The sequence below is a fragment of the Rhinopithecus roxellana genome, chromosome 13, assembly GCF_007565055.1.
Source record: "Rhinopithecus roxellana isolate Shanxi Qingling chromosome 13, ASM756505v1, whole genome shotgun sequence".
Taxonomy (NCBI): domain Eukaryota; kingdom Metazoa; phylum Chordata; class Mammalia; order Primates; family Cercopithecidae; genus Rhinopithecus; species Rhinopithecus roxellana.
The window spans coordinates 84815281-84827632 of record NC_044561.1 but is presented as its reverse complement, the minus strand read 5'-3'; the positions used below and the strand labels follow the sequence as shown (position 1 = coordinate 84827632).

The following is a 12352-nucleotide window of genomic DNA, read 5'->3' as shown; positions in this document are numbered from 1 at the left end:
GATAAAAGATATTTAGCCTGTATAGCTTTATAGTAGCTCAGGAAGTGTGATATCTCTGGTTTTGTTCATTTTTTTTTTTTTTTTCCCTCAAAATTGCTTTGGCTATTCAGGGTCTTTTGTGGTTCCAAACAAATTTTAAGATTTTTTTCTATTTCTGTGAAAAATGTCAGCAAAATTTTGATAGAGATTGCATTCAATCTGTAGATCTCTTTAGGTAGTATGGACATTTTAACAGTATTAATTCATCCAGTCCATGAACATGGGATATCTTTCCATTTACAGTCATGCATCACATAATGACATTTTGGTCAACAAAAAACTGCACATAGACAGTGGGCCCCATCACATTTTATAGAAGCCAAAAACCTCTAACACCTTGTGATTTGTATTACAATTGCCTAGAGTATTGAGTAAAGTTTGCAACCTAGGAGCAATAGGGTATACCAGATAGCCTACGTATGTAGTAGGCTACACCATCTAGGCTTGTGAAATACTGTACATGCCACGATGTTCACACAACAATGAAACAACCTAACAATGCATTTCTCAGAATGTTTCCCTGTCATTAAGTGATGCATGACTGTATTTGTGTCTTCTTCAGTTCCCTCCATCAATGTTTTTTAGTTTTTAATGTACAAGTCTTTCACCTCCTATAGTCGGAGCTTTCCAATACCCCTTTTTCATTATTTGCTAGAAAAACTAGACAAAAATAAGCAAATATATGTAATATCTGTGCAACACTCCACATTGATTTGATATTTATAGAATACTCCACTCACACATTCTTTTCAAATGCACCTGGTATGTTTTCCAAGTTAGATGCTGGAACATAAAATAAACCTCATCAATTTAAAACAACTGAAATTATACAGAGTGTGCTCTCTGACCATTAATGGAATTAAATTTGACCTCAATAAGAATAAGATAAACAGAGAAAGCTCATATGTTTTGGAATTAAATAAATAAGTCATAGGTCAAAAAAGAAATCATTGATAAATGAGAAAACATTTTAAACTGAATTATAATGAAAATACATAGGGATGTTGCTAAATAAGTTCTTAGAAATTTATAGCTTGTGTTAGAAAATAAGAAAAATTTGAAATTAATAATTTGAGTTCTCACCTTAAAAATTGGAAAAAGATAATCAGATTAAACCCAAAGAAAAAATAATAAAATAATAAAGAGCAAAATGAAAAAAAATAGGATTCAAAAAAATAGAGCAAATGAATGAACCAGAAGCTAGTTCTTTGAAAAGATCAATAAAATTTACAAGCCAGACAGAGAGAGAGGGAATGATAAAGAAAGAACACACAGGCCGGGCGCGGTGGCTCAAGCCTGTAATCCCAGCACTTTGGGAGGCCGAGACGGGCGGATCACGAGGTCAGGAGATCGAGACCATCCTGGCTAATACGGTGAAACCCTGTCTCTACTTAAAAATACAAAAAAAACTAGCCGGGCGACGAGGCGGGCGCCTGTAGTCCCAGCTATTCGGGAGGCTGAGGCAGGAGAATGGCGTAAACCCGGGAGGCAGAGCTTGCAGTGAGCTGAGATCCAGCCACTGCACTTCAGCCTGGGTGGCAGAGCGAGACTCCATCTCAAAAAAAAAAAAAAAAAACAAAACGAAAACAAGAAAGGACACACATATTATAAGTATCAGGCATGAAAGAGGGGAATAATATCACTACAGATCCTACATACATTAAAATGGTAAAAAGGGAATATCATGATTAAAATGATTGGTGATACCAGCCAGGCGCCAGCTGGGCACCTGTAATCCCAGCACTTTGGGAGGCCGAGGCGGGCGGATCGCCTGAGGTCAGGAGTTCGAAACCAGCCTGGCCAATATGGTGAAACCCCATCTCTACTAAAAATACAACAAAAAAATTAGCCAGGCATGGTGGCGGGTGCCTGTAGTCCCAGCTACTTGGGAGGCTGAGGCAGGAGAATGGCTTGAACCCGGAAGGTGGAGGTTGCAGTAACCCAAGATTGTGCCACTGCACTCCAGCCTGGGCGACAGTGAGACTCCGTCTCAACAACGACAAAAAAAAGAAAGGAAAGAAGGAAGGAAGGAAGGAAGGAAGGAAGGAAGGAAGGAAGGAAGGAAGGAAGGAAGGAAGGAAGGAAGGAAGGAGAAAAAATAAAAGACAGGTGATAGTAAGTGTTGGAGATGATGTAGAGATACTGGAACCTTTATATATTGCTAGTAGAAACACAAGTGATATGCCAGCTATATATGAAGGTATACCACTTGTGTTCCTACCAGCCATATATGAAGGTTCCAGTTTCATACAGGGCAGTACCTTATAAAATTAAACATGCGCTTAAATAGGACCCAGCAATCCTACTCCTAGGTATTTACCTAAGGAAAATGAAAACTATGCCCACACAGAGATTTGCATGTAACGCAGCATTATTCATAATGTGCCAGCACTGGAAACAGCATGAGTACCTGTGGATAAATCAACCAGTATATCCATACTGAGGAATACTACTCAACAATCAAAATGAAAAAAAAATTAATACATGCAACAACATGAATGAGCCTCAAAAACATTCTGCTAAGTGAAGGAAATGAAGCACTCACAAAAAACTACATACTTCTATAAAAGACAAAATCACAGTGTCAAAACAGATCTGTATTTTTTGGGTCTGGTGACCAGGGAAGTGGCTCAACTAGAAAGAAGAATGAGAAAACTTTTCAGGGTAAATGGAACTGTTAAATATCTTCACTGTGGTGGTGGTTAAAATGGCTATATATAATTACCAAAATTCATCAAACTGTACAATTAAAATAGATGAATTTTATTGCATATACATTATATCTCAATAAAGCTGGAAACAAAAGAAGTTCCTTCAAATCAACTACTCTTAGACTGTCTGTGATTAGACGACATTAAAAGGTATCTTGTCAGAGGGCACAGTGACTCAAGCCTGTAATTCCCAGCACTTTGGGGGGCCGAGGTGGGCGGATCACTGAGGTCACGCGTTTGAGATCAGCCTGGCCAACATGGTGAAACCCCGTCTCTACTAAAAATACAAAAATTAGCCAGGCATGGTGGCATGCACCTGTAATCCCAGCTACTCAGGAGGCTGCGGCAGGAGAATCGCTTGAACCCGGGAGGCAGAGGTTGCAGTGAGCTGAGACTGCACCACTGCACTCCAGCCTGGGTGAGAGCGAGACTCCATCTCAAAAGAAAAAAAAGGTATCTTGTCCAACTCCACTGTTATAGGTCAAATTCTGTCTGCCCAGAAAAAGATAAGTTGAAGTCCTAACTCCCAGTACCTCAAAATGAGACGTTACTTGGAAAAAGGTCTGTACAGAAGTAATCAAGTTAAAATGTGGTCATTAGGGGATGCCCTAATCCAGTGTGACTGGTGTCCTTATGAAAAAGGGAAACCTGGACACAATGGCATATACACACAGGCAGACACAGAGGGAGAGCTCCACGGGATGGCAAAGGCAGAGACATGGAGTGCTGCATCTAGAAGCCAAGGGAAGCTTGAGGCTATCAGAAGCTGGGGGAGGAGATGGAACGGTTCATTCCCCAGCACCTTCAGAGGGAGTGTGGCCCTGCCAACACCTTGACTTTAGACTTCTAGCCTCCAGAGCTGTAAGACAATAGATTTCTGTCGTTGTTAGCCACCTAGTTGATGGTGCTTAGGAAACTAGTACACACCCATTTGATACTAATCAGGCAGACCAGGGGTCCCCAACCCCCGGACCATGGACCTGTATGGATCCATGGCTTGTTAGGAACTGGGCTGCAGAGCAGGAGGTGAGTGCCCCACCTCCTATCAGATCAGTGGCAGCATTCCATTCTCACAGGAGCGCGAACCCAAATGTGAACCATGCACGTGATGGATCTAGGTTATAAGAATCTAACTCATGACTGATGATCTGAGGAGGAGCAGTTTCATCCTGAATCCATCCCCCAACCAGGTCCATGGAAAAACTGTCTTCTACAAAACCAGTCCCTGATGCCAAAAAGGTTGGGGACCGCTGCTGTAGACCATACTAACCACATTGTCCAGTTTCATGAGGAATCTCTCTGAGATGAGAACAAATCCTACAAACAATCAAAAACATACACAGCAACCCAGAAGAAGCAAGTTTTTTCTTCTAAGTTGGCTAGTAAATGCCAGCTTCTTCCTGGTACAAAGCAAGAGTCACCTGGAAGTCATTTTAATTTTCATCAGAAACATTTTATAAACATAAAATAGATCATCACTATATTTAAAGTGCATATACTCCTATTCCTTCACTCCAACAATCAAAATAGGCTGGCAGGAAACCCAAGAAATAGGTGGCTACAATGTTCTCAATTTCAAAAAGCAGTGTGCACACAGTCAATGAGAGACAATGGCCTATGGGGTGTGGGAAGGTGGAGGGGATGACAAAGACATACCTGTCTGTAATGAAATATGAATGAGTTCACTTCCCCACAGGCTAATGCCAGCCTCCCATGCAAAGTTATTAAACAAAATCATACAAAAATATTGATTTCACTCAATCCTCTTGAAGTTAAGACTTTGAAAATAATTTTGTGTTGATATAAAGTTCTCCCCACATATGGAAATCTTGCTTTCAGTTTACCATGAGAAGCTTTTTTGCTCTCTCTCCCCAACCCCCTTGGCAGATTCTGTTTCTCTATTATCATTAACATTGACATAGTAGCCACTAAATATAGGATGGGCACATGCAATCAACCTACCTCTTGTGATGAAGGCAGGGCCCCCTCACAGGTGACACAGTATCTCAGGTGAGCAGGATTTCCTGTACCACAGGCCTGGCAAATTACCTTCTCCTTAAGAACAAAAAATAAGAAATACATGTTCCTCTGAGCAAACAACTGTGCAAAGAAATCATCAAGCAGCCTTTTCTGTCAGTCATTCAGCTGCAGGCCCTATTATTGCACCCAGGCCCTGAATATTGGATTGGTTTAGGAGTTACTGTAAATAGTGTCAGACAAATATCTGTAGGGTTTTGTTTTTTGTTTTCTTTCATTTGTTTTTGTAGAGATGGGATCTGACTGTGTTGCCCAGTCTGGTGTCCAGCTCCTGGCCTCAAGTGATCTTCCCACTTCAGCCCCCTAAAGTGCTGGAATTATAGGTGTGAGCCACCATGCCCAGCCTGAATGTAGTTTTAAAAGAAACAAAACCACAAACAAACAAACACACTGAAAAGAGTATTCATGGCCGGGCGCGGTGGCTCAAGCCTGTAATCCCAGCACTTTGGGAGGCCGAGGCGGGTGGATCACGAGGTCAGGAGATCGAGACCCTCCTGGCTAACACGGTGAAACCCCGTCTCTACTAAAAATACAAAAAACTAGCCGGGCGAGGTGGCGGGCGCCTGTAGTCCCAGCTACTCGGAGGCTGAGGCGGGAGAATGGCGGGAACCCGGGAGGCGAAGCTTGCAGTGAGCCGAGATCAAGCCACTGCACTCCAGCCTGGGCGACAGAGCGAGACTCCTCCTCAAAAAAAAAAAAAAAAAAAAAAAAAGAGTATTCATTTGGTCTTCAAAAGGTAAGCTGGAAATTCTGCACTGGTTATGTGTAAGGTTGGGGGTGTGTGTGTCTGTGTTTCTCTAGTGTGAAAACTGTGACACTGAGTAGATGTTCCATTTCATGGCTTCAACAGTAAACAGAAAGAAGACCCTAGACCAGCAAGGGATTCATCTGTGCATTTGCAAGTAATCTGGTTCTTGGACTGAGGTTTACCCTCTGGGGCTTCATGTTAAATATGAATTTAGGTTTGCTCTGTAGTTTTTACTTAGAGATGGAAGAAGTGAAAAGACTGCCAAAGAAAGAGAGTGGTAAGTATGACTTCCTTTTTTTTTTTTTTTTTTTTTGAGACAGAGTCTCACTCTGTCACCCAGGCTGGCGAGCAGTGGCACAATCTCAGCTCACTAAAACCTCTACCTCCCAGGTTCAAGTGATTCTTCTGCCTCAGCCTCGCTAGTAGCTGGGACTACAGGCGTGTGCCACCACGCCTGGCTAATTTTTGTATTTTTAGTAGAGACGAGGTTTCACCATATTGGTCAGGCTGGTCTCGAACTCCTGACCTCGTGATCTGCCCACCTCAGCCTCCCAAAGCGCTGGGATTACAGGCGTGAGCCACCGTGCCTGGCCGTAAGTACAGCTTTCTAAGACAGGACCTTGGGGTTAAGTTGCAACACAGAGAAAAACAAAAGATAAAGAAATGATGGTAAAAATAGTCTATAGCTCAGCTCTCAGAGGTTTTCTAACACATTACTGACCACTCTATTCTCTCAGGATACAATCTTTTTCCATTGTCAATGACCAGCGGTGCTCAAGTGTTCCTTTCTAGTCCAGCACTGTGGTCCCTAGGTGTCCCGAAACTAATATATCCAACGGTGTGTTCAGAAGCTGGCACAGGTAAAGTGGATGATCAAGAAAAAGAAAGCCTAACTCCACGGGTTTTATTTCCAATATCACCAGGTAGCTCTATGGAGTCCCAGCCTTTCAAAGTCTGGTTAACTCCATTTTAGTGGAAGATTCCAAAGCTTTCCTAGGAACTGAGCCAACATACCACAGTTGCCAATCTAAACGACTCCTAAAGGACAGAGGCCAACTGACTGCTATTCGAAATGGCAGAGAATCACAGTCTTGCTCTCAATGGTTCCTGACACTCCCTGGGGGCCAACATTCTTCAAAGTTACTTAAAGTTGCCACAGCCTAATCAGCAATTGGCCAGCATTTATCTATGAGATTTAGTGCTGTGACTTTCCTGAAGATGTTGCCTCAGAAAAGATCTGGTGAAACCCATTGAGAAATGAGACAAATTTCCTGTCTTCATGTTAAAAAACACTGAGATCAAATAAAAGTAATCTTGCTGTGTGCTGCAGAAAATACTTCCTCTAGGAAGAGAAAACTGGAGAACAACTAAAACTGCTTACTTCTCAAGTGCAACAGCTTCCTTCAAGACCTCACCTTGCAGGGCTCATAATCCAAAACTGCTTCTCATAACTTGGCCCAGTGCATACTCTGCCCAGTCCCCGCCCTGCCTTGCAAAATTCTGTTATTTTAAATTTTAATAAACTTTATTTTTAGAGCAGTTTAAGGTTCACAGCAAAATTGACTGGAAATTACAGAAGATTCTCGTATACCCTGTCCCATCCCACAGACACAGTCTCCCCCACACTATGGACATCCCACACCCAAGTGGTACATTTGTCACAATCAGCGAACATCATTGACACATCATTATCACCCACAGCCCATGGTTTACATTAGGGTCCAGCACTAACTCCCTTTAAATACCTTGTCCTGCCTTCCTTCTTCTGAGATACTACTACGAACTTGTCTAAGTGATGGTCTACTTTACTGCATCAGGCCTATTAAACATAGCTTTCTTGGTTGACGGGTTTTTTTCTACGTGTTGGGTTTTTTTTTTTTTTTTTTTTTTTTTTTTTTTTGTGGAGACTTTTGACACTGTGCCGTGGCTCACTTCTTTCTAGAGCAGTGACCACGACCCACAGTTAGAAATCATTTTATAAGGCCGGGCGCGGTGGCTCAAGCCTGTAATCCCAGCACTTTGGGAGGCCGAGACGGGCGGATCACGAGGTCAGGAGATCGAGACCATCCTGGCTAACACGGTGGAACCTCGTCTCTACTAAAAACTACAAAAAACTAGCCGGGTGAGGTGGCGGCTGCCTGTAGTCCCAGCTACCCGGGAGGCTGAGGCAGGAGAATGGCATGAACCCGGGAGGCGGAGCTTGCAGTGAGCTGAGATCCGGCCACAGCACTCCAGCCTGGGTGACAGAGCGAGACTCCGTCTCAAAAAAAAAAAAAAAAAAAAAAAAGAAATCATTTTATATCACAATCCACTACACTCATAAATTCACAGATGTCTGTGGAGGTGATTTGGAATTGAGGCCACCATCAGATGGCCTTAATGGGGATGGCAAACATCTATGATGAGAACTTTTAAAAAGTCAATATCCTCATTTGCCATTTCATCCACAGACTTTGCAACATACTGTCTAGTTGAAAGATTCTAAGCTATTTAACAGAGCCACTTAGTCACTGGAATAAAACTTTTCCTTTTAAAGTAGTTGGAAGAGGAGAAAAATTTTCACACTCCCAAGTGATAAGCTTTAATTGATACAATTAAAAAGGAAGAATATTGAAAACAAACTAGTAGGTCATTGCAAACTTAATCTCAAAACTGACTACGCTAAAGTTCTGCTTCATGTGGAGCTGTGGTTACACTGGCCTTAACCCCAAATCACAGTGTGAGAGGCTGGCACTCACTGAAGGCACCTGTGCCTCAGGCACAGGAATCATCAGATCTTTTCAGGATGATCCCAGACCTAAGCCTCACAAATTCTAAGAACCACAAACATGACTGAAGTCCTGGAGGTACATTGCATGTTGTTCGTAAAATCCCAAAGGAAACTGTAGTAGCTCTTCTTGATAAATGCCCTGAGTTAACATCTTCTGGTGAACAGGGATGCTAAAATTAGTTTCAACTTTAGAAAACGGCCCATGGAGGCCAGGTGCGGTGACTCACGCCTGTAATCCCAGAACCTTGGGAGGCCAAGGTGGGAGGATCATGTGAGCCCAGGAGTTCCAGACCAGCCTGGGCAACAAGGTGAAACCCCATCTCTACAAAAAAATAGAAAAATTAGCCTGGCGTGGTGGCATATGCCTGTGGTCCCAGCTACTTGGGGGCCTGAGGTAAGAGGATCACTTGATCCCGGGAGGTCAGGCTGCAACGAGCCATGATCGTGCCACTGCACTCCAGCCTAGACAACAGAGTGAGACCTTGTCTCAAAAAAAATTAATAATAAAAATAAAAAAATAAAATGGCCAATAGATGCATTTGTTAAGTGAAATATATAAGTTGCGAGGAAAAGTATATAACATGATTTCATTTTGTTTAAGAAACCAAACCAAACCAAATCTAAATGTATACATAAACACTGTTTCTGTGAATCTAGAAAAATACCTAAAAGGACACTCTACGCTGCTAACGCTGGTTATTTCAGAGAAATAGAAATGGAGGTAGAGTGAAGAAATTATACACTTTTTGGTGTATCTTTGGATTATTTGTTACCAAAAATTAGGTATTAATTATTTTAAAGAAGTAAGTTGTAAAATCCTCTCTTATTCTGAAATAGGTGTCTTTGCCAGAGGTCAAATACAGAAACTTCTGCTACTGTATGTTGTAATCCTGGCAGAAAAAAAAAAAAAAATCTGATAGAGCAAAATTCTTCAGCATTGACAGTGCCTTAAATGCACACAAGACAAGCCTGCAACTGCCATGGAATCTGTCTTCATCATAGAAGGAAGAGTGCCGATTGTGTTTTTGTGCTCAGTGGAGTGAGCTAGAGACCAACGAAGAAAGGGGACGGGAGCTGTCAATGGCATGCTGCCGCCTGCCGGGAGGTAAGGCTTGCTGGCTTCCCTGAGCAGTTCACATGAGTATTCCCACCAACTTCAGAGGTGGCTGTCTGGGTGAGAATGTTATCTCAAAACCTGTCACCTTTATGACATCTGGGAGAGGCACTGGAATGAAGATCGTCAGGCCGGGGTTTCCAAACAGATGTCCTTCTGAGAGTAGAAGCAGTAATAGTGATTGGCATAAAAAGTCACACACTGGCCGGGCGCGGTGGCTCAAGCCTGTAATCCCAGCACTTTGGGAGGCCAAGACGGGCGGATCACGAGGTCAGGAGATCGAGACCATCCTGGCTAACATGGTGAAACCCCGTTTCTACTAAAAAAAATACAAAAAACTAGCCGGGCGAGGTGGCAGGCGCCTGTAGTCCCAGCTACTCGGGAGGCTGAGGCAGGAGAATGGCGTAAACCCAGGAGGCGGAGCTTGCAGTGAGCTGAGATCCGGCCACTGCACTCCAGCCTGGGCGACAGAGCGAGACTCCACCTCAAAAAACAAAACAAAACAAAAAAAAAAAAAAAAGTCACACACTTCTCTCCAGGATCAGAGGTTACAGTGATGAAAGTCTCTCTACAAATCAAGTCTGGTTAAAACCTGTCCCCACTTTCAACCTTCAGGGCCCACAAGGAGAAATCTGAGCTACTAAGTCTGGTAGAGAAGGTGCCATCTCCCATAACCCACAGCACCCCAGCATTGTTGCAGCCCAGCAAAACCAAACTCCTTGCAAAGTTTTGAGGCACATTTTCTAAATCTCATCTTTGAATTCATTATTGATTTCCTCATTATATGTTCTAACTTTGGCCCACCTATGGAGTAGAAATAAGTTATAAAATTATTCCTATAATTTTATAAGTTATTTCTTATAAGTTATAAAAATATATAACTTATAAGTTATAAAAATCTCTCTTATAAAAATTGCCCTGCAAGAAAGAGGCCATTCCTGGATTTAATGCTACCTATCACTGCAGAAGTCCTGTCTTTATTCTCAGTATAGGATTTACAACAAATTGAAGGGAAAAATTACTTACATGTACCTTTGTGCCTCTCCGCCTTCCCATAAAATGGGAAGAACTCTAGATTTCAAATACTGAAGATGATATTACATATATTGAGTTTGGGTCACAACTAACACTTACCCCTATTCTTCCTGTTCTGAATAGTCCAAAGAGTTTGCAGTGATATTATCTTCAAACATCCCAAATAAATGTATTAATAAGAATAGATTCGCTGTGATTGACAGAACACCCAAAATAACAAAGGCTTAAATAAACAAGAGAAAAATAGATTTCTCTCTCCCATATATAAGAAGTCTGGAGACAGACTTCTAGGGCTGTGTAGTGGCTTCCTGCAGCATCTTAAAGCATCTTAAGATTGAAAATAGTCATTGAACTAAAAGATTGGTAAATTTTCCTCTACCTGACTTTGGCCTGGCCAGTTTTTCAAAAATCTCATTTCTGAAGGCTCACACAGTCTTGGACACTTGTGAACTCTTCATGCTAAAGGGAGCTTAAGGTGGAAGAAAAAGTGGACTTATCTTTTCTCTGAATACATTTTGCCCATATACAACCCACAGGCCATTTTAGGAGTGTTATGGCCTGTACATAACGTCATGCATTTCCCTTATTGCTAAAAATTCTTGGTTTTTTAATCCCCCAGATTCCCTCTATTAAACCTATTTTATCCTCTAGTGACCTTTACTTGGGATTAAAGAGGAGGTAAATGGGACTGTAAATTGAAGGATGGAGAAAAGGTTTAGTTGTATGTTTAATGATTACATGAAAAAATTTTTCACAGTATGATATCATTTTTCTAGCAAAGTTTTTTGGATATAAGTGATGATACATAACTTTTTCTTCCATGTGACTAGTTCTAGTCATTCTTTGTCTCCATAATAAGAATCTATAATCAAATAAAGCAAACAAAAGTCTGAAGTCACTTTAAGGACAAAACTATAAATCAATGCTAATTGCAATGTTGGAGTTTAAATATATGAAGTAAAAAATTATCTACATTAGCTGTAGTGCAATTTGCCCTCCAAATCCTTATTCAGGGAATACAGTCCTACATATCTCTCTTAATATTATAGATCCTATTGGCAAGGTAAACTCCTGGACAGCATACCTTACCAAAAATGAGAATGGATTTTGTTCATGTATATTAGCTTACCAATTGTTACCCCATCCTGGCGGGCACGGTGGCTCATGCCTATAATCTAGCACTTTGGGAGGCTGAGGTGGGCGGATCACCTGAGGTCAGGAGTTTGAGACCAGCCTGGCCAAGATGAAGAAACCCTGTGTCTACTAAAAATATAAAAATTAGCCAGGCATGGTGGTGCATGCCTATAGTCCCAGGTACTCGGGAGGCTAAGGCAGGAGAATTACTTGAACTGAGGAGGCAGAGGTTGCAGTGAGCTGAGATCATGCTACTGCACTCCAGCCTGGGTGACAGAGCAAGACTCTGTCTCAAAAAAAAAAAAAATTGTTACCCCATCCCACCAGCTGAAAAAGGACATATACCTGTTCAAACATTACTATGTATTTCATTCTTGTTTTTACAGAATCACACTTCATTACCTTCAAGTGGAGGCTTGCCTGTGGCTGCAGCTGTAGAGCAAGAGGGGCCTCACACACCACACAGATGGGAGTGTTCATGGGCACCAAGCTTCTGCATTCTGTACATAAGCCCATCTGCACAAGGAAAAGGTCCAGTTTATCTTGCATGTAAAAACTGAAGGTATGAATAGATCTTAGAATGTAAAGTTTGTCTACGGCCATACCACCCTGAACATTCCCGATCTCATCTGATCTCAAAACCTAGGCAGGTCAGCCTTGGTTAGTACTTGGTGGAAGAATGTAAAGTTTGATTTGCTTTTGTAAAACAATTTTTAAATAATTACCTTTATGATGGATATGCCAATTACTCTGATTTGACCACT

The 12352-nt window shown here is 41.8% G+C and overlaps 1 protein-coding gene across 1 annotated transcript in view; it reads right to left on the bottom strand.

Annotated features, from left to right (window-relative positions):
- DZANK1 (double zinc ribbon and ankyrin repeat domains 1) overlaps positions 1-12352 on the bottom strand; it is a 92242-nt gene that overhangs the window by 39585 nt on the left and 40305 nt on the right. The window contains exons 9-10 of the mRNA XM_030915044.1: positions 11991-12104; positions 4713-4805 (exon numbers count right to left, since the gene is read on the bottom strand). Of these exons, the coding sequence (XP_030770904.1) occupies positions 4713-4805; positions 11991-12104 (207 nt within the window). The remainder of the gene's footprint in view (positions 1-4712; positions 4806-11990; positions 12105-12352) is intronic.